We start from the raw sequence: 22,346 nt of genomic DNA on the forward strand, positions 1-22,346 counted from the left end.
GGTATTAATATTACTTTTCAATTTTCAATTTTTATGTATCAGATATATGTTTGTATAGTTTTAATATCAAGTGAAATTTTAACCAGTTATAACTGTGATGTAAATTTTTAAATAAATGTTTTATCATCAAAATAAACCATCTTTTTAATATATCCTATGCATGACTTAATTTAAGTAAACGGTTTACTAAAAATATTTGCAGTCAGTAGTTTATTTTATTTATATATGAGTTAAGAAAGTGAGTGTAAACTCATAAATTATCAATTTTAAAAACTTCAAATTACTTATCTTTTCTACCAAAATTTGAAAAACAGTGAGAGATTCGATATGGTTACCAATCCCATCATTTGGCAAAATTCCAGAATAAATGAAAAGATGAATGAACATACCAGATCTTTAAGTGACAACAAATGTCAGTGCTCCATTTTTATTTTTCTGGATCTTTCTTCCTTCTATCAATTTTTATTGACCAATTTTTCACCTTCAGTTGAATCACATAACAATAGACATGTATCATTTATCCTAAAAGCATTCATCGAACAATAACTACGATATATACAGGATAGGAATTTGAGTTCACATATACAACACAAACACTCTTATTCAAGAACATTTTTTTGATAATGATTTTATCTTGTCTGTTTTCTTTAATTCTTCTTTTTTGGCCATACAGATCAATTGATGAATCATAATAAGCCTTACTGGTTTGAAACAAGATTGTGACCGTCAAAACATAAGATCATAATTAAATAAGATGAGAGAAGGAAATTTTGATAAGTCACTTTAGGACTAAAATGATTATAAAAAAAATATTTTTTGTATTTATAAAGAAAATAAAAAATAATGTCAAATTAGTATAAAAGAATTGATGAAAGAGAAAAGGAAAACATACCTTAAGGCACAAGAAAATGTAGTAAAAGAGCATGTTTCTTTAATGTAACCTTTGTTTTTCTGGATCCGAGGTCTGCTTCGATACTATTGTGTTTCTCATGTTCTGTAAAAAGAATTAGAAGAATCGTGTATCGGTAATCGATGAAGGAACATAAAACCATCCAATTTCAAATAACAAGTATATTCATCTTACAAGACCAAGAAACAATCTTAGTGAGGATTTAGGGTAGAATATTCATATTGCTTACCAATGGAAGAATCTGGAAATTGAACCCAATTCAATTTGATACTGCAAAATACCTTAGTTTCACAGCCATGACACAGCAGAATGTGAACTATGTTTCGCAAAAAAGAGTGAGACACGGAAGAAAACCTAGGACAAAATCAGAAGATGAGTTAAATAAGGTCAAAGAATTTATCAAGAAAGAAAAGAAAAACAACAAATTCTCAACAAACAGAATCGAAAATGAGAAAGAAAAAGGAATAGAGTAGGAAGACTCACCGAAGAGAGAAAAACTGTTCTTACTTTCTTGTGATGGGAAATGAGACGAGAGAGTACTCTTGACTCAATATATAGTATTTTGGGATAGATACTTAAAATATATAGTATTTTTGTTACGATAAATGTTAAACTCTTGACTCAAAATACTTTTGTTTTTTCATTTTTAGTTAATATATTTTTCCGTCTTCAATTTAAGGATTAATATATTTTTCTTAATAATTTTTAGTTTAGTCATTAACTTCTTTGAGAGTTGTTATGGTACAATTAATAAATTAATAATTTTAAATTGAAGTTACAGACATTTTAAATTTGGATAGATTTTTGTTTTAACTCTTTGCGAAAAAGATAAAATAAAATTGTGATAAATATGGAAAGTAAAAAATCAAACAACATCTTTATTTGATTTTTTACCTATTTTGAGTAATAATATGGAAAGTAAACTGTTGTTGATATTTGTTTTCTAATTAATTTTATTATAAATTTTTGGAAAATAAAATGACTTACAAAATAATTGATTGAAATTAATTATGTTTTTAGTTTCACACTTGGATGTAAAAAATTATTTAGAGACTAAAAATATATTAAATCAAAATAATTACTATCAATGTAATATAATATATAAGATATATCTATGTATATTGTTTTAAATATTAATTAAATTACTTTTTACAAAAAAAAATCAAAAGTCACAACAAATAAAACACGATGTTATCAAGTATTAATTGTCAAAAATACACATTTTACTTTTTACAATATCAAATATTAAAAAATAAATAATTATATAAATATCAAATATAAATTTAATAACAATTAATTAATTTCATACGTGGATAGTGGATAGGACATATATACATATTTATTAGATTCTCACACTCAATTCAACTTAAAAGATAAATAAAAAAATAAAAAAATCACTTGTATCATACCGATAAGTAGTCAATTCACGATCCTTAATTATTGTATCTAGAATAGATATAACTAATAATCCATCAAATTATATTTTTTTAATCTTCTTTTAGTAATAAATCTATAAACAATTTGCATCATAAAAGATAAAAATATACAAAAATGTCAATTTTATTATTATTACTGTTATGAAGAAATAGATTTTTGGGATTTTTTATCTATGGCTTAAAAAATAAATGAAACACTAATTTCATTTTGTACAAGTATGTGTTGTTTTCTTTGCATTGTATTCCGGGTTTTCATTAGTCAAATTTGGATAAGCAAATCGTTAAAATCAAGTTGAGTTAACTTCTAAATTTATTTAAATGCAATTATTTCATAAATTTCAACAGATTACCCCATCTCTTTTTTTTAGAAACTATTATATAATTTTCTTTTATAAACACGTTTTTAGTAGTTGTTTTGAAATTAATTAATTAGTTTCAAACTTAGAAAAATATAAAATATAATTATTTACTTTGTTACAATAATAAAAAGTTTAATTTTATATTAAGTATGAAAAAAATTAACTAAAATTAAGTTTTAAAATAAATATAATTGTCCGTGTTAAGTTTTGATTAGTCTACTATTTATTTTATTTATAGTAAATAAATCAAGTCGTCATGTACATTATTCATTACACATGGGCAGAGTTCGACAACATATTAACACACTCTGTGATCTTGATTCCGTTGAAAAAAACTTTGTTTTTTCTCCGAGTGTTTAAATAAATACAAAAAAAATCATGAATTAATTATTTTAAAACAGGAGTTCAATTAGAAGATAATAGTTGATTATTTTGGAAACAACTACCGGAAGAAATTATAATTTTTTTTGAGAAAAATTATCATATTCACGTCTATTATTGTGTATTTTGCTTAAATTTTAAATTTCGAATATGAAAAAAAAAGGAAAGAAGCAATACTTTCGAACTCCAATTCGAAAACGACGTGGCCCTTTTGAATAAAGAGTGCAATTTAGTCACTTTTGTTTAGAGACATTCATCAACCAAAATCAATTTAGTACATATTATTTTATTGCTTGATTCTTTGAATAAATAAACTTTATGAACAATAACATAATATATAACATCGACCCCTATGTTTAAATAATAATATTATTAATAGTAAATGCATGATTACCATATCATACCACACAATGCTATATAATATCAGAAAAAAAAAAACTATAATGTTCTTCAAAGAACTAAAAGTTTTGTTTATTATCATCTATGTTTTAGGTGAATCCCTTTTATTCTATTTATTTAAAGAACTCTTGAAAATAGTATTATCCAAATAAGAGTAAAAAGTAAAAGTCTGCATGTGAATCACAACATATAAGAATTGTAATAATAACAAACGATTCTTAAAAAAAATTATCAACCATTTTTTTCTCTTCAGTTTATTTAAAAAAAAAAGAGAGGAAAGAATCAAAATTCAAACTCAATCTTATCCAGCGCCGCCGCTACAGATCCCGGTGAGTAAAACTGGGAATCTACTGCAAAGACTTCCCGCCGTCGATGCTCCGTCGTCAACGCCCGACGGAGGAAGAACCCTCCCGTCGGAAAACAAAGCCCGGCCGTGGTTCCTTGGCGAATCCATCACCATTCCTTCAAGTTCCGCCGCCGCACCATAAAACGCGCCGTCGCCGCACCGCCGTTCCACCTCGAGAAACTCACCGAGAGAAGCCGGCCTCGCGTCGCCGTCCCTGCACAGCCACCACCACTTCCGCCGCCGCTCCGCAGCCACGATGGCCTTCTTCTTCTTAGACTCTGCAGCCCTCTGGGGGCCACCCACAGCGGCGGCAGCGGCGGAGATGGTTGAATGTGGGTGGCTGTCGGAGGCTCTGAAGGTAATAGCCGGGAAGCTCACACCCATAAGAGTGCCCAGTGTGGTGCTTCTGTCATGGAAGAAGGATCCCGTAGACTATGAAAATCCAAAACCCAGAAATAAAATGAAATCAATCGATGGAAAAAATGAAACTTTAGGAATTATGAGAGTTGGGTTTGATTTTGTGGAGCATAAAAGTATTACCTCGGTGTCAAGATCAGAGGAGGAAATGGATGAATTGGTGGGTGAAGATGGTGGTGGCAGCAGTTCAGTGGCCGGATCTAGCATTGTTGAGTGTTCCTGTAAAGGTGTGTTTGGGATGACAATAATGGTTACTACAACACAACTTAATACTAAGTTGAGTTTGTGGTTTGTGAAGTGATTACTGTTTGTCAGTACTACCAAGGAATCATGGTTCCAACAGATTTACCCAAATAACAGATTCAAACTTCTCAAATTAGTACAATTTTTTTTTCTACTTCCCTTCGTGTAATATAATAAATTAACATTAAGTGTAGAGATAAGTAGAGGGAAAAACAGAGGTAATAGATTATTAAGTATACAGTAGGTAATTCAATTGTAAAATTTACTAATTTTAGTTTTTTTTTCCTTCTTTCTTTCAAGTTTCCCGAAAACCGTTATTTTGTTTTTACCCCTCCTTTGTCTTTTATTTTTTCTCCAAGTTTGACTATTTTTTACATGATTCAAAATCAAATCATTGCATGTATGACCGACATTAAGAAAGGATGCACATCCATTGGATTACATTTTGAATTTCATTCTTACTTTCTAATTTCTTTGATTTTCGTATTCTTTTTTAGTTGTATATTTCAAAAAAATTTAGTCTACTAACTTTTAAATTCTTTATAATCTGTGTTTTGATTGTTTTAGAAGTTAAAAACTTGAAAGTAATTAAGCTTTTAGAAACCTAGATGTAAGTTAAACATCAATTGATGTTAATAATTGGTTGAGAATTATATACAAGTTGTATTGATTAGAAATTAATCATTTTATTAACTTAATTCTTGAAATTGGAACATTGAATGTCGGATGAACATCATAAATAATTTTATCCTTATCCGTTGTTACCCACCTTTCAGCTCTCTCTGTTTCACAACTTTTAGATTCCATGGTTTAAACTCAATCAGAGACATGAATAAAACAGGGGTATTACCTGTTTCTGTCATCAAATATAATACTAAATCTAAAACATTTTTTGAGATTGGATCGATGAGGATTAACCGAATGCAATAATTGAAAGTTTATTGGAAGATCTGGTTATTATTGAACAGTCGACGTCAACCCAAATGACAACACATATGTATCTTTCGACATTGAACTGCAACAACCGGTAACAATTCAAATTTGGAATGGCATAGGAATCGTGTGGAAATGAAACAACCACACCCACATAACACATCTTTCATTTTTCACTTCATTTTCTGCTGCCAAAATCACGATAACACCACACAAGTCATTCACGTTAAGCAACAAAAACTACACTATTTTTTAACAGTGCAATAAAAAGTTTTCTTTACGAAAACTACGATTAGTGGGTGGGACCAAAACTTTCTGCACGAAATCTGCACCAATGAGTATGCTTACACTTACACATCCTATTGGTTGAACAGCGAAAAAATATAAAAAACAGAAACAATGACGTAATAGTGTAATCTTGAAGAACAAAATTCGTATTTAGTAGCATTTTGCAAAACATCATACTGTAACCAAACCTCCGCTATCACAATCCTATGTCAGCCCAGGATGTCATCAAACAGCGTTGAAAGCAACATATATAGAAATAAATAATCACAGATGATTGGTTCAATGGTTTAAATGGAGAACAGGTCCACATGGCTGATAAATCAGCAAGAACAATCATCGTGGCTTCAAGAACAGAATAAAATGTTCTCAAAACCAAACAAGTCAAGACAGAATTTTACAACTCTTAGCTTAGGTTAGGACCCCTAAGAACTGAGTTCAAGAAACCTTCGAGCCATGGGATGCTTGGCCTCAGAGAGTTTATCAGGCTTCAGAACTTCAACAATTTCACCATCAACAAGCAGGCACACTATGTCTGCGATTCTCTGGATCTGTTTGATGCTATGAGAGACCATGATCACTGTCATGCCCCTGTTCTTGTTCAGCTTCATCAGGGCATCCTCTATGTTTTCTGTGGATATAGGATCCAACGCACTAGTAGGCTCATCCAACAACAAAACCTTCAATTCAAAAAACACCAAATAAAATGAACATCACAAACAGAAATGCAGACAGAAAAAACAAAGTTCAAAGACAAAAAATTACCTCTGGTGAATTGGCCAAAGTCCTAGCAAGTGCAACCCTTTGAGCTTGACCCACAGAGAGTTCAGCCCCGGACTTATCCATGAAAGAAGCATCTAAGTCCGCCATTGCCAGCAACTTGCGCACCTCATCATCGGTTAGCTTTTTCCCTCTAAGCCCTGGTCCATACCTCACATTATCAGCAGCTGTGCCTGTAGAATAGATACCCTTCATCGTTATCACAAGGTTCAACTTAAAACAACCACAAAAAACTAATCTTTCTTTCAACACAAAAAGAATCAGTAAATTAGTGATCAATTGGGTTGTGACCTTGAAAGAGGGCAGGGAGTTGAAAAAGCATGCCAACTTTCCGGCGGAGGGAGAGAACGTCGAGATGGGAGATGTCTTGGCCGTCGAGGAAGACGGAGGCGGAGGGCGGTTCCCAGAGGCGGTTCAGGGCTCTTAAGAGCGTTGACTTGCCGCTGCCGCTGGGGCCTATGACCCCAACGACGACACCCTTTGGGATGTCAAGGTTGATGCCTTTGAGGATTGAAACTCCGTCGTGGGAAACTCTGGTGAGATTGGTTATCTTGAATTTGGGTTTGGCATTTGAATCCACTTCCAATAAGTGTTCCCTGCAATCATCTGTGAAAGTTTTGAGTCCAAGAGAGCGAAAAACAGCATGGATTTGACTTTAAGAAGATTGAATCGCGAGAGGCTTACCTAGGAGAAAAGACATGGGTAGTTACTAACAGAGAAGATGAGAATGAGCTTCGAGGTTGAAGGTTGAAGATTGCAAATGGAAGATTGAAGAAGAATATGAAAGAATTGGGTGAAGAAGAAAGAGCCTGCCCCAGACCTCTCAGATTCTTCCACTAGATGACTCCTCCCTCGCAAAAGCTCACTTTTATATTTAGGACACACTTCTTCTAACATATCTAAATTATTGACATTAAAAATCATAATATTAGTATTTTGTTTTTTATAAATATTTCAGCTTTTGATTATTAGTGTTCGAGAGAAGATTTTACTGTATCTTTCAAAAAGTTTCAAAATGTCTCTTGCTAGGATTGTTGTGTTATTTATCTTCCTTTTATTCTCAAGGTTAAACTATTTACCTTCTCTTTGTAATTTTTTTTTTAATTTTTAATTTTAGTTTTATACCATAAAAATTATAATTTTTTACGATCTGAGTAATGTACTCGATGGTGTTATTTTTAACACCAAGAATTTGCAAATACTACTTTATCTGCATGAAAAATTCCATACAGGGGGCTACCCCGAAATTTAATTTTATATATGTAGGAAGTATAACTTTTTTTTTCATAAAAATTAACATTTAAAATAAATAAAAAAAACACTAAAGCTTTGATGGAATTCAATGAATAATAAATAAAAATTTTATTATGTAAAAAATTAAATGTATAAAACTTTATTAGTCATTGGATCCCAATGAGTCTTACTTTTAACTAATAATAAGTAAACCAAGGTGTATGAATTGTTAATTACTAAAACATGAATTTGAGGAAGTTTGTTTCATCGCATAGTATTATAAATTATTGAAGTCATAATTTTAAGAAGGAGACATTTAACTTTTTTTTAGATAAATAATTTCACAATTACAAGTTAATATCGAATATAATTATTTAAATTAAGAATAATCAAGATTACTTTTATGATTTTTTTATCAATGTGGATGGGGAAATGTTTTCAATTCATATCGGTAAATAAAATTCTAATTAATGTTGGACAAAGGTTTTTGAATTAATAGTAAAACAAATATCTTATAAATTATTGACAAAAAGTAACATATATTTGATGAAAAAAGTAAACATCAAGATAATCATCACAACATTAATTAAAAAAATATTTAATTCACATTACAGAAAAATAGTATCTCGACATTAATTGAAAAAAAATTAACTAATATAGAACAAAAAATATTAGTAATCTAAAAAAGCATTATAATAATTTATACAACAAAATAACAATTATTAATATCAATAAAAAAATCTAAATCAACTTGTTGAAAGGTAATCAATCATCTTGACGATATATCGTTCTTGATAAAATTGATGGCGTCTAAAATTAAAATTTAAGTTGAAAGGAAAATCCAAAGAACAAAATATGAGAACATAAATAGTTACAACTTATTAATTTTAGATGCAATTTAAAATGATTTAATCTAATTATTTAATAAAATTTTGAAGTTTGAATTTATTATAAAAGTTTTTGTACAAACAACTAGTTTACCATAAAATATTTTAAATTTTCTAAAAAAAAAATACTCTAAAAAAATATATTCTAGAAATGAAATTATATATTTAATTAAAATTAGTGAAGAAATGTTTCACTTAAATTGAGTAATGCAGAGTAAGGCCAAAAAGGAAAGTCAAAGTTTGACAAGGATGAGTAGAGGAATTTGACATGGCAATTTCTTAGTGGAGCGAGGAGCATCAAGAAACGTGGCAAGAAAAGTTGAAGATTATAATTGCAAGAATACCCCTGCAACCGCATTTCCCATTCAGTCCCAAAAAAACTGTGCGTGATTGCAATCCTCGTCCGTACAGCACCGCGGCAAGAAGCATGCCTCGCCCCAAGTGGTTGTTCCTCTCTCTCGCGCTCTCTTTCTCTCTCCTCACTCTCTCTCTCTCCGTCGCTGCACGCCAATTCGTGCTCGTGCTCTCTCAGGAAGACTTCAAGGACGACCCGGGCGCCGAACCCGATTCCTCCGCCGAGTGGGACGAGCTCGGCGATGGAGACGCCCACAAATCTGAGGAGGACCTCGACCCTGGCTCATGGCGCCCCATCTTCGAGCCCCCCACCGGAGACCCCCAGCCTCTCTCAGAATCCGACGCCGCCTACTACTCCGCCGTCGACAAGCTCATGTCAGGTAACCCCGCCCTCATTGAGGAAGGCGCCGCAGAGATCGCTGCCGCGGCCGAGACCGGCCATCCCGCCTCGCAATCGGTTCTAGGGTTTTTGTGGGAAATGGGGCTTTTGAGAGAGCGAAGCAAGGGGAAGGCGTTTTTGTATCACCACTTCGCCGCCGAGGGCGGCATCATGCAGTCCAAGATGGCTTTGGCTTATAAGTACACGCGTCAAGATGTGAGTGTGGCTTCTCCTCTTTCTTTTTCCTTTCTTTTTCCCTTTCTGATTTGTGATTCATTTCTCTTTACGATCTCTGTGAATAGTGTGATAAATTGCATCACCATTGGTACAGATGTTTGACAAAGCTGTTAATCTGTATGCTGAATTAGCTGAAGTGGCTGTGAATAATTTTCTGATTTCGAAAGATTCTCCTGTGATTGAACCGGTTAGGCTCCACAATGGGGCTGAGGAGAACAAGGAGGCTCTGAGAAAATCAAAGGGGGAAGAGGATGAGGACTTTCAGATACTGGAGTATCAAGCCCAGAAGGGGAATGCTGCTGCCATGTACAAAGTTGGCCTCTTTTACTACTTTGGCCTCAGGGGATTGAGGCGTGATCATTCCAAGGCGCTGTCATGGTTTTTGAAGGCTGTGGAGAAGGGAGAGCCCCGATCTATGGAGCTTCTTGGAGAGATCTATGCTAGGGGAGCAGGTGTTGAGAGAAACTACACCAAAGCGTTTGAGTGGCTCACGCTTGCTTCCAGGCACCAGCTGTATTCTGCTTATAATGGGATGGGATATTTGTATGTCAAAGGCTATGGAGTTGACCAGAAGAATTACACTAAAGTAGGACTGTGGTTATATTTCCACCTTGTCATTATTTGTCTTCCTTTAAGTGTTTATGTGTAGTCATCCTTCACTTCTGATATCATTTGTGAATCTCAGGCAAAGGAGTATTTTGAAAAGGCTGCAGAGAATGACGAGGTTGGGGGGCACTATAACTTGGGTGTCATGTATCTCAAGGGGATTGGAGTTAAGAGGGATGTTAAGCTGGCTTGCAAGTTCTTTGTGGTGGCTGCTAACAATGGTCAACCAAAAGCGTTCTACCAGTTGGCTAAGATTTTCCACAATGGTGTTGGGTTCAAGAAGAATATTCACTTGGTAAGTTGATCAATTCTTTCTTTTGTGAACGTGTTGCTAAATCTGATGGATTGATGTATGTGACAGTCTGATGGTAATATGATTTTCACGTAATTTTAATACAATGTAATATATTTCAGGATATGTAAGAGATATATTTAACTTCGAGTTGTCTAATGTCAGTTTAATCATATTGAATGTTAACTGCGGTTTTCTGCTGATGACCCAATTATTTGTTCATCTTTTCTGAGATTGGTTGATCTGTGGGGTTCATCAGTATGTCAGTCTAAAAATTTGGACTGACATAGTTATTCTTAAATGTTACTGAATATTGCTTTAATATGTTTTTTATGCTTGCACCAGAAGAATGAAATTGATCAAAAGGCTGGATTGAAATTTTGGACTGATGATTATAAAATGATTCAATTATAATACACTATGATACAAGCCTTTGTCTACTTACAATTAAAAAGACAACTACCTCCTTCTAAAACGAGGAGTCCTTACTGTTTCAGTTTTTTTAGTTAATTAGATGAGGATTATAGTATGTTGGCTAATCTGAGGTATATAATTCCAAACTGTAGTATGACAGCTATAAACTAAGAATTCAATGGTCATAAACAGAGACAATGAGTGTCTACTTATCCAAAAGGGACATCGACTAGTGATGCTTGAGTGTTGGAGGATTTCGTTAATTTTTTCGTGTTTTGTATGCCCACTCTTCTTATATTGATGGCAGTGATATCTGAATGCTTTAGATTTTGTTATGTGTAGTTAAGTTCATGTAATGCTGTGTTTTTAATGACTATTATATCATTAAAGTCACTGCCAACAAAGTATGTTCTAACATTCCTTTTTGTTTTTTTAGGCTACTGCACTGTACAAACTAGTTGCAGAGCGGGGTCCCTGGAGTTCTTTGTCTAGATGGGCTCTAGAGTCATACTTAAAAGGTGATCTTGGCAAAGCATTTATGTTGTATTCAAGAATGGCTGAGATGGGGTATGAGGTGGCACAAAGTAATGCTGCTTGGATTCTTGACAAATATGGGGAACGTAGCATGTGCATGGGTGAATCTGGATTTTGCACTGATGCAGAAAGGCATCAGAGGGCACATTCTCTGTGGTGGCAAGCTTCTGAGCAGGGTAATGAACATGCTGCTTTACTCATTGGAGATGCATATTACTATGGTCGGGTATGTGTTTTTGGGATAAATGGACCCTGTGCAATGCTATAAATTCAATTTCTACCACTGTGCTCTCTTTCCCTGCAGTTTTTCACTTTCTTGTGTTGTCCTTCTACCTCATGTCAGGGTACGGCCAGGGATTATGAGCGAGCTGCTGAAGCTTACCAGCATGCCAAATCACAATCTAATGCACAAGCCATGTTCAATCTTGGATACATGCATGAGCATGGCCAAGGACTTCCATTTGACCTTCATCTAGCCAAGCGTTACTATGATGAAGCTCTGGATCATGATCGTGCAGCGAAGCTGCCAGTTACACTGGCTCTTTCAAGCTTATGGATTCGTAAGAACTATGCTGACAGTTTCATGGTGAGTTTCTTTGGTTTACCTAATACCCATACATTGAATATATTGATATATATTATCTCTAATTACTGAATAATCTTAGTAAATGACATATCGAGCTGTTTATACAGAAAATGTATGTCTAGTATATAGACTGAATAGTACAATGGCTGTATATACTACAGTGACCCAATAGGAATCACTTGTAACAAACTAACGAAGTCAATTACAGCTAACTCATAACATCCTTCTATAGTTACTGTTAGGGTTTTATTTGATACAAAGGAGTTAAGCACTCAAATTCGACAACTGGTTTATTTGGTGTATCACTCACTTCACTTCTTTTTTCTGTCATCACCCCGTGTCATTACTGGAATTCAAGTTTGAATTGGAATCCAACGTTGCATAGAAATTGGTAGCATTTCTCACTGTTGGATTGTATTGTGCTTGTTTTGATCAGGTCCACGTGATTGATTCATTGCCAGAACTGTATCCAAAATTAGAAGCTTGGGTGGAGAATGTGCTGATGGAGGAGGGAAATGCTACGATTTTGACCCTCTTTGCATGCCTCATAACTGTGCTATATCTCCGCGAGAGGCAACGAAGGCAAGCTGGTGTTGCAGCTGGAGAGGTGGCTCAACCAAATCACCCCAACGAGCTTGGTGTACCTGCACTCTAGTTCGGCTTGTCTTTTAGTTATAGGCCAAACTGTACCACAGGGAAACCTGTAAGTGCATTGTAGATATTCATTTGTAAGTTAGGGGAACGGCTTTCACACTTTTTCACATAACCCAAAATATGAGAGCCCAAGAAAGATCCTCACTATGTAAGATTTTGTATCTTTTGTGATCGACTTTACAGAGCAATTTCACTAACCGGCACACAACCTCTTGATTGAAGTTCTTTTAGATTTTATATAGTCCTAAAGTACTTCTCATTGACACTGATTTCAACATTAAATAAATGGACGATTTTGTATCTCTTTTCCAGGATGAAATTTGTTTGGGTTTTATACTTATGAAATTTTGTCAGGTTCATTCATTTTCATTCAATTTAAATTAAGAACTGGAGAAAAGGTGGATTAACCCAATTTGTGAATTTGATTTTGCTAATATTCTATACGCTTCAATTGATTAAATTAAATAAGCATTAAAAAACAGTTAAACTCGATAACCTATATTTAAAACTACATTATATTTTTGATTTACATTATAATTTAGGAAAATGTTATTTTTTACACTAAATACATCACTCGATGACCTACTTTTAAGAATAATTTTGTCACTAAAAAAGGATAATTTTTGTATTTGTAAAAAATGAAAGATTAAAACAATACAATAGTTACTGTAATGTATGTGTAAAAGTTCACTAGATGTGGAAGTAGCAGTGTCCTATAATTTAATATTATTTATACCACTAACTTCAAACGTTGAAATTCGATTTTAAAAACAAATATAAAGAAAATGTATTAAAGGAGACAGGACTGAGAAATTTTAAGAAACTTCCCTATTTGAAGAAAATCTAAAGAGAAAGAATTCTATGAAAACTAACTTTAAAACCATTTCCATTCAAAATATCAATTCTAATTTGTAGAGAAAGAATTTATGTTAACACACATTCAAATAAACACTAGCACACAAATCATACTAAAATAACATCTATTTAGAGATTATATTATTCATTTATAATTATTTAAAACTACAGTGCATAAAAACAATTAAATCTGAAACAGTTTAGAACCATCCAAAAATAAAATTCTTATCCATTCTCAAAAATGCATTTAATCTGCACTAGCAGTAACAATGTCATATATACTTATATTTGTTAACATAATCTGTACATTATGTACATTTCACATATTCACATTAAAAATACAGCCCTGGAAGATTACTGCCAAAAAGGTTTCCAAAGCTTTCTATACACATGATCAATCATTTCATCTTTCTCATCAAAATATAGTTTTGTGAATCTCCTAGGATCCTCTGGTTTCCCCACGTATTCCTTCAAAAGGAAGCAAAAAAACATGGTTCATAACAACATATCCATTCTACGATGAATCTTCCATAATTTTGGTGCCAAATACTCTGAAGTTTCTACTGCCCCAGATATCATCTTTGGAGAGATAGTATGATTTGAGACAAATACAAACCCAAGGTGGATTTCTTAGAGCACCTTTTACCCCATCATTGCTACCATCACTGTCCGATGTTCCAAGTAACTTTTTCAACTTCATTCTCACCTTTTCAGGTCCGGGATAACCATCAAAAAGGGTCTCCTGTCATATATAATCATCACAAGCAAGGAAAAAAAAACAGCTAAGCAGAATGCAAACAAAATAAACAGATACATAAAAATATTTTTTTTTTGCAAGACCAGCACAGATAATTGCGAAGAATACAATTCGAAATCAACAACAGCCACTGAATAGTAAAGTGTAACATCATTTACGTGCATGGGTGTAATTGGTGCCAAAAGGATCCTAAAATCAGTCAAGTCAAACTTTGTTCTTACCCCATCCTCATCGCTTACATAAGCATGGATTCTAGCAGTTGAATCCTCCAGTGTTAGCCGCATGTTGTATCTTCCGGTCGTAGGAGAGCAGAGAAGTTCAGCTTGATATGGCGTTGCAGCTACCACTCGAACAACACACTTAAATATAGCAGTCACCTTCAACATAAGAATTGAGCAGAATTAAGCTATAAACATGAGTGGCAACAGTAATGCTCAAAGGAAAATAGCATCAAGAAAAAAGGAGTTTGATGTTAAGAGTACAATACCTCCGAATGAGTGAGGACACTCATTAAGGTAACGGGTGTCATACGATTATAATAGTTCACTGCGGTAAGAATAAAGCTTAGTGACATCCAAGAAGATAATGATAAATCTAAGTTAACATTCACAAATCAAAGACTTGGTGTGTCAAGAATGAAATACCTGTAATTGATAAAGGCTGAGGGAAGCTTAAATCATGCATTCTTTGTGATATCAAAGATAGTCGTTCATCAGACAACCTAGTCCAAAATTCATAAGAGACATAAATAACTTTCATCAAAATGATAAACCATATAGACTCAACTAAATTAGCAATCACCTTTGGCGTTCTAAAATAAGTTGATCTTCATTTTGTACATAACGAACTTTTGTGGTAAGAGTGAAAATCCCATGCCACAATCCATCATCCACCTTGAGACGCAAATTTGTAAATTTAACCCATTGACCGACACATAGGAGGTGAAGGTGACTCTTGTGAATACCTTGCTCAAAAGTTATTCTGATGATGGATCCCATGGTTGGAAAAGTACACAAAATCCCTCTTGGCAAAGGCAAATGTTCAAGTTGTAAAGGAAGTGAATGTTTAAGTTCATCTTCCAGACTAAGATTCAGAAAACAAATAAAATTTATATTAGACCCCTCTCACAAATTAAAATATTATAACTTGCGCAAAAAACATACAATATTATGAAACCTAGTTAAGAGAAATAAACATTACTCCAATCTAAGGTAGCATTTGGTACATAGACAAAGAAGTTGAACATAAAAGTAAAATAGCATCAACTCACTTTGATCGTATGACATTTGGTTGAAGATCACTACCATCCCAAGCAAAGATAAACAATTCATCATTGGCAGTCTCATTGTGGTATATGATCTTAACATGAAACAAGAAAGTAAAAGTATGAAGACAAATCAACAACTTGGTATGGTAACAACTAAAAGTAATACCCAATCTTATAAAAAGTTCACACATTTTAATTGCTGTATTTATATCAGGAACTCTCAAACTCATGCAAAATATCAGAACTAGAAAACAGCTTAATTACCTTGCATGCCAAATTGATATAAGTGTCTTCCTTAAATTCTCTGAACATTGGAAATTTACTGGAATCTACACAGTTCAAAATAGAAAACTAGATGAAGTTAATAATAAACTAATAAGAGAGTTTACGCTAATTGAGTTCTTTCAAGTTTCAACCACGAGTTAGAAGTAACTGAGTGTATATATGCATGTGCAGATTAAGTTTATATTAGACTACAGAAATTAAAGACAAATAAACTGAATTCAGATCCATCAAAGCTGAAATAATAGAGAACCTTCAACAAGTTTGAAATTGATCAGCCATTTTCTCATTCTATCAATAAGCATTTTGTCTTTACGTCTTAAGTAAAATCTCGACGAAACTTGATACGGATCCAAATCATCACCATCTTTGCCTTTATACAAAGCAAATGATGATGAACTCTTTTTGTAAACAATGTTTACTTCCCCGTTATGTAAGTTAACCTAAAAAAAGATAAGAAAAAAGTTCATTAAAGAAAGGAACAAATTTATCTATCTATTTTCTACACTTTGTGAAGTTTACTTCCAAGTTCCATTCAACTTCCACATTATGAAGCAAATGAACGTAGAGTTGTTACTCACAGTATTTTCGGTTATTTGTAGAATTATGATATAACATGTCTGTTTATAATTATAAACATGTATATAAAAGCCAAGACAGAACCAGAAAACAAAAGCAAACATATCTCTATACACAAAAGTTAATACAATTACAAATTACCACAAAATCAATCAGCTGAATTACGTCCCCAAGAGCGGCAACAAGGGGAAGTCTTTGAATATTTTCTGAAAAAACATTAACCGACATGCTCACGTCATGATGTGTATCATCGATGATTCTGAGGATACAACACTCATCTGCACAATATACAATAACAAATGTTACATGTTAATAATAACACGCGAGAGGCATGAAACCTAGAGTAAACAACACACATGAGACTAAGAATATTCATCAAAGTTAACGGAACCCATAAAAGCACAAGCTCGTAAGAATAAAAAAGTTAACTTAACAAACCAAAAATTAAAAATTTTCTTTTCTACCAAGCTTCAAACTTTCCTCTCCTTTTCCTATATATTTCCCTCATTCCCCATCTCAACATTGTTTCAAAAAATGAAAGGAAAATGAAAAAAATAAAAATACTAGCTCAGAACACACTTTCACGATAAAGTTCATCAATCTACTACCAATGACAGCCGTAAGTACGGCCTTTTTAATCATCATTGCCAGTTAAAAGTCGGAAAGATTCAAACTTTATATAGTGAGATGAAAAAATTTAGGATTCAAGTTTACCCGTGCCCGTCGTTTCCTTTGCGAACGACGTTTCAAGAACGACGCCGATCACATTTACTTTCTGATTCACAGATTTAGAAACATCTCGCAGTGACGAGTACGTCAAACCCAACTTGATCCTCTTTCTATTACTCATTCTCGGATACCGTTTGAGTCGCGAAACCCCGAAGCAAACCAATTTAATTCCTTTCCCTTCCCTCCGAACTTCTTTTAATATATTATTTACTGTTTATTATTATATTAGAAACTGTAAAAACAAAAATGCCTTTTTTTATTATATTAAAACAGTAATGTTTGGCTGTTCGTTTTCTCTGTTTTCAGCTTTTACGATGTGGATGTGGTCTTCTTTGTCTTATCACCGTCTTCGTTTCTCTCTCCTCTTTTCTTTTTCTCCTTTCTGTATTCCACTCTCCGCGTGGAAAAAAAAGTTATTGAAGAACCTCAACTTGACTCACATTCCAATTTTAATTTCCATTAAAAAAAGCGTGTTACAATTTCTTGTCTCTAGGAAAATTTATTATCTTGTACATATTAACAATCTAAATTTCAATGTTAATGCTCCCACTTCTTGCATAATACATATTAATTTAATAGAAATTTTTTACATAGATAGAAATTTCTTTTAGAACCAAACCATTTGGAAATAAGTTTAACAAAAAGAGGTTAATTCTTTTTAGTATAACTAATCAATTTTTTGAAACTTTAAGGAAAATTAAAATGCTTCTTTCGAATAACTTTTTGCATTCTAGAAAGTTGGATGTTTATTTGAATGCAGGTTAATAAACTTTTTGGAAAAACGTCGAATCAATAATATTATTTACATTTCTAGTCCTGGTTTATTTGTGAAAGAAATAGATTGAGAGTGAGATTTTCTTAACATGATTTTTATTTGGCATTGGTTGAATCTTATTACATTTTATAAAAGAACCCACAAAAATTGAATTCATCAGGGTTGATTTTCCTTAAAAAATGACTGTTAATGTTGTAAATATTATTAAAATTGAGAATTGCAAGATGATAACGGTATGATTATGGTTCAAGATATTATTATTCTTTCCTAATCATCTCCTATGATTATTAATTTTCATCTGCTCATTATTCTTTATGTGTTTGGGAGTTTATTTAATCACTAAATTCATGTTTCTTCTTAACCATAATTCATAATTTGTTTAAGTCTTAAGAAATAGACTTTCAATTTATTATAAGTTAGGTTTTCGCCTACATTGTGCATGTTGTGAATCAGTTTGTTGTGTCTCTTGCTATACAGTGAATTGGACAATTGTTCTCTACATATCTTCATGGTATTCAATTTCATAGCCTTCTTTTTTCCTCATAATCTTCCTTGTATTGTGTGCTTATTTTGATGTTAATTGGGCTACTGACCTTACTAATTTTAAGTTTATTACATGTTTTTGCATTTTTCTATGATACTCTCTTGCTTATTGGAAGAGTAGGAATCATTGTATTGTTTCTCATTCCCCTACTGAAGCTAAATATTATGTCATGACTCTAATCAATGCTAAGGAAGTTTGGCAGTTTTCCGAAATTATTGTTGCAAGAAAAAATGTTAAGATACCTTAAGGGACACAAGTGTGAGACTCCTAAGGAGGCATTGGTGTTTACATTGTAAAGGAGAATTTGAAACTTATTCAGATTAGTGTAGTGACAAAGTTGAGAGAAAGAACAGATGCACTTACTTGTTCAAATTTCTTAAAGCATTAATATCGTAGTGTTCAGAAACAAGTTGTGCTTGCTTTTTCTGTATGTCAAAATATCCATAAGTTTGACTACAAATTCAGTGTCACATAAGGCAAAGTTATATTTCTTAAATGATTCCGTGAAGAAAGTGAACTCGTGGTTAGTTTAGTACAAAACTACAAACAGGTTATATTCCAATTACAACATTGAGATTTTATAGAATTGAACACTTGTGAAAGATGTTGAGTCCATTTGCATGAACAGTATTCACCCAGAAACAAACAGAGGCTTAGAGTATTTGAATTTAAAGGAAGTATTGAAATGTAATTTAAGTAATTGGTAGCTAAATATGTTATTATGGGTAGTTAAATTTGCTAATTTGCTAAGTTGATTATCAATGTTAGGACCTGAAAGTGCTTGTTAACTAGTGTCTATATAAGCACCTATTATGATATCATTCTATTGCAAATGAAAATAAAAATCAGATGTTATATATCAGTAATATATTTTTTTCGATATCTTAATGTGGGAGTGTTCTAAATTCTCCTCAATATTGTCTAGCATTGGCAGGATCCATTCTATTTCCACCTCACCCATACTGATCAGCGTTCTCTGTAGTTTACCTGTTGAAAGCACAAATTTCAACAACTAATTGTTTTCCAAATGTCGAAATCCGCATCTTAATATATAAAATGCGTCAAAAGTGCAACGCGAACAATTTTCAAGACAGACGGAGAAAACACATCACATTACTAGAAAAACTTGTTACCAGAACACCTGAAGAATTGTTGTTTTGGTTCTAACGAACAGATTCATATCTATAAGCGATCAAGTTGAAGGATAACGTAATTGAATATTTTGCAGTGCGTATAATATTACAAAATAATTAAAATGATGCAAGGAAAGAGAAGACCTTGGTTCTCTCTTCCTTGTCGAGATGAACAGCTTTGGAATCGGGCATCATTGCGTCATGCAACATATCTGCGGAATGTTGATCCCAGTGATTTCTGAATGTCAAGCTCATTCACACCATTTCCTACACAGAACAATCAAACCCATCATCCCATGTGATGCAACCTAAAATCAAATTCATACAAACAGCTTTTTGTGAGCAATATTTTTACATACACTATATGTGCCCTGAAAACAATTTCGGGAAATTATGACCTGTGGCAATGATTTCTGGTCTCAGATCACTATGGTCCAGTATTCCTGTTACAGCCACGGAAAACCCAATTCCATTTCATTTAAAGAACATTTTGACTAGATATCCCCAACTATTTTATTACACAGTGCACTAAAATTGTTCAACAATAATCTGACAAAAGGAACCATCAAAATAATAGATTAAACTTTACAGTATTATTTGCTATATGTACACAGACAAAAGAAGAGACACGTGAAGCAAATTCAATTGTTGTAGAGAAATGATTTTCACACAGGATTATGTCTCTGCCTCTCTTGTCTAATGTCTAGGTAAAAATAAAAATAATATGAATAAAGAATGCTATGACCCATCACGAAATTATACTAAGTTAAAACCATTGATGAACAAGGACCCCACTTTGTCTGAGAGAAGTGAAGAGCTGCAAGCACTGATCATAAGTTTTATCATACTTGGGACTCCTCTGTCCAGGGCAACACCTCTGCCACCTATTGTAATGGCACTCAAGAAAAATCTCATCCACCAAACATATAGCCCCAGTTTCAAATAACCTGGGAATCAAATCAAATTCAGTACCCTCCACATCCATCTTCATCACAACAAAATCATTCTTCGAAACTGTGTTCTTCAACCAGTCAGCAAAATCAAATCCTGGAATCTTCTCAACGTCACCACCATCAAAAACACCTGAAGACTGCAATGGTTGAATCCTCCCCATTCCCCTGCCCTTACCCTGAACATTCTCCCCAGGGCCACGGTTAATCTCAAACACCAAACTTTCATTCCTCACCCATGCAGCGTAAGGCAACAGAGTAACCCCTTTTTTCGAGCCATACTCTTGATGAAACGCTTTATCAGCCTCAATTGCATACACATGAAAGGTCTTGTTCTGTTTCGGGTACTGTTTCCTAAACCAACTTCCAATACTAGAACCATAGCTTCTAGCTCCGACGTCAACATACACATACCTACCCTTAAAACTTATATCAACCATTGAAGAAAGGTACCGTATGTTCTTCACGTTTCTCTTGAGAATGATCCATGGCTTCAGTGGCTCCTCTTCAATTAGAGCCTCAGCGTTTCTAACCAATTGTTTTTTGTAGTCTGGAGCAGAGCATTTTCCTTTGGAACTGGAATAGGAATCGGAACCGATTTCATGACGCTCTTTCTTCACAATGAGCTCTTTAATGTGAGGCATCGATGAATCAAATCCTAACACGTTGTTTATTTTCACCACATTGCAACAAAAACTGAACAAATCAACGAATGAATTAAAACTGTAAGTGTCATTGGCTTTTACATGGAACGCGGCAAACCCTTTAAGTTTGAGCGTCCGCGCAACTTCCGCTGCGAACACTGCCGCCCTAGGAGATCTCTCGAGCGCGCCCTCTCCGACGAACACAAAGTCGAACGTGCCGTTCGCGAACGGAATCCGGCGAGCCTCACCGTACTTCACCAGCGGCGGCGACGCCTTCTTCGAGATCCCTACGGCGTTGGTTATGCCGACCTCCCGCAGCGCGAGGACATCGCGGCCGGTGGACGTCTCCACACAAAGCGACATCGACGCCGGCGAGAGGAAGCCGCCTGCGATGAGGTTCTGGAACACGGAAGAATAGAACTGAACGCCGCTGATCCAGTCCTTGCTGGCGTAGCGCTCCGATTCCGTCACGGCGCTTCGGGCGTTGAGAGAGCCGGACCTGGTTCCCGCGATGGCAAGATTGAGCGACGGTGAGAAAAAGCAGAAGCCGCCGAGAGCGCAGGACTCCCCGGCGAGGGTGACGACGTAAGAGAAGCGTAAGATGACGATTAAAACACCGAAGAGGAGTAATCGTACAAGTACATTGCTGAGAAAACCAGGCTTCCCTGCGGCAGGCTTCATGGAAACAGATTTCGCCCTTTCTTACAGAAAAAGAATTCATGAATCAAATCAAAAGAAAGAAAGAAATATATCGTTGGAAGTTATCTTGTGATAATCGGAAGCTGAAACGCGAGCGGATGTGTGATTAGCGGCGACGACAGAAGGGGAATGAGAGAGAGAGGGGCAAAATGGGAATCCATTGATTGGATTCGCATGGAACAGTGACGGAAAAAGAAAAGAAAGATTCCCGTTGCATTGCTCGACGTGGAGGTGAGCGGCGGTGACGGGAATAGCAGCTTCATTCTACGGCCAAGGAACTGCGTAGAGGAACAACGAAGGAACCATGGCGTGCGCTCCAAGTTTCTTAAATTCACAACAATACCATGTTCTGATCTATAAATTACTGTTTGTTTAAAATTTATGGCATTAATTGAGTTCATTTATTTTTTTATAAATAAAACTTGTGACTATGTAATTGTTTAATATTTATTTTAATGAAGTTTTTA

At 34.2% G+C, this 22,346-nt stretch overlaps 5 protein-coding genes, 1 long non-coding RNA gene and 1 other non-coding gene across 7 annotated transcripts; 1 reads left to right on the forward strand and 6 right to left on the reverse strand.

The window, feature by feature from the left end:
* Positions 1–903: 903 nt before the first annotated feature.
* LOC114176844 lies at positions 904–1,424 on the reverse strand. The gene is made up of 3 exons (XR_003603064.1): positions 1,394–1,424; positions 1,140–1,264; positions 904–994 (listed from the first exon to the last, which is right to left on the reverse strand). It is a non-coding gene; the product is annotated as an uncharacterized LOC114176844 (long non-coding RNA).
* A 2,216-nt stretch (positions 1,425–3,640) lies between these two features.
* Positions 3,641–4,624, reverse strand: LOC114179126 (uncharacterized protein At3g17950). Its single transcript, XM_028065349.1, has 2 exons — positions 4,372–4,624; positions 3,641–4,263 (listed from the first exon to the last, which is right to left on the reverse strand). Exons 1-2 carry the CDS (start codon positions 4,453–4,455, stop codon positions 3,787–3,789), a joined length of 561 nt encoding a protein of 186 aa, XP_027921150.1. The 5' UTR covers positions 4,456–4,624; the 3' UTR covers positions 3,641–3,786.
* Positions 4,625–5,837: 1,213 nt separating this feature from the next.
* On the reverse strand, positions 5,838–7,380 carry LOC114176434 (ABC transporter I family member 17). Its single transcript, XM_028061477.1, has 4 exons — positions 7,174–7,380; positions 6,781–7,095; positions 6,475–6,662; positions 5,838–6,389 (listed from the first exon to the last, which is right to left on the reverse strand). The coding sequence occupies exons 1-4, from the start codon at positions 7,187–7,189 to the stop codon at positions 6,135–6,137; spliced, it is 774 nt and encodes a 257-aa protein (XP_027917278.1). The 5' UTR covers positions 7,190–7,380; the 3' UTR covers positions 5,838–6,134.
* Positions 7,381–8,957: 1,577 nt separating this feature from the next.
* On the forward strand, positions 8,958–12,965 carry LOC114178288 (ERAD-associated E3 ubiquitin-protein ligase component HRD3A). Its single transcript, XM_028064109.1, has 6 exons — positions 8,958–9,558; positions 9,674–10,165; positions 10,265–10,480; positions 11,328–11,651; positions 11,769–12,011; positions 12,448–12,965. Exons 1-6 carry the CDS (start codon positions 9,037–9,039, stop codon positions 12,664–12,666), a joined length of 2,016 nt encoding a protein of 671 aa, XP_027919910.1. The 5' UTR covers positions 8,958–9,036; the 3' UTR covers positions 12,667–12,965.
* Positions 12,966–13,737: 772 nt separating this feature from the next.
* On the reverse strand, positions 13,738–17,294 carry LOC114176745 (protection of telomeres protein 1b-like). The gene is made up of 10 exons (XM_028061885.1): positions 17,120–17,294; positions 16,547–16,683; positions 16,080–16,269; positions 15,809–15,873; positions 15,548–15,636; positions 15,079–15,360; positions 14,922–14,998; positions 14,765–14,823; positions 14,499–14,654; positions 13,738–14,262 (listed from the first exon to the last, which is right to left on the reverse strand). The coding sequence occupies exons 1-10, from the start codon at positions 17,253–17,255 to the stop codon at positions 14,035–14,037; spliced, it is 1,419 nt and encodes a 472-aa protein (XP_027917686.1). The 5' UTR covers positions 17,256–17,294; the 3' UTR covers positions 13,738–14,034.
* Positions 16,969–17,055, reverse strand: LOC114180006. Its single transcript, XR_003603584.1, has one exon. It is a non-coding gene; the product is annotated as a small nucleolar RNA snoR113 (small nucleolar RNA).
* A 1,844-nt stretch (positions 17,295–19,138) lies between the features above and the next one.
* Positions 19,139–22,220, reverse strand: LOC114176744. Its single transcript, XM_028061884.1, has 3 exons — positions 19,946–22,220; positions 19,731–19,853; positions 19,139–19,440 (listed from the first exon to the last, which is right to left on the reverse strand). Exon 1 carries the CDS (start codon positions 21,859–21,861, stop codon positions 20,353–20,355), a length of 1,509 nt encoding a protein of 502 aa, XP_027917685.1. The 5' UTR covers positions 21,862–22,220; the 3' UTR covers positions 19,139–19,440; positions 19,731–19,853; positions 19,946–20,352.
* Between the last annotated feature and the right edge of the window lie 126 nt (positions 22,221–22,346).

This window comes from Vigna unguiculata, chromosome 3 (assembly GCF_004118075.2).
Source record: "Vigna unguiculata cultivar IT97K-499-35 chromosome 3, ASM411807v1, whole genome shotgun sequence".
NCBI lineage: Eukaryota > Viridiplantae > Streptophyta > Magnoliopsida > Fabales > Fabaceae > Vigna > Vigna unguiculata.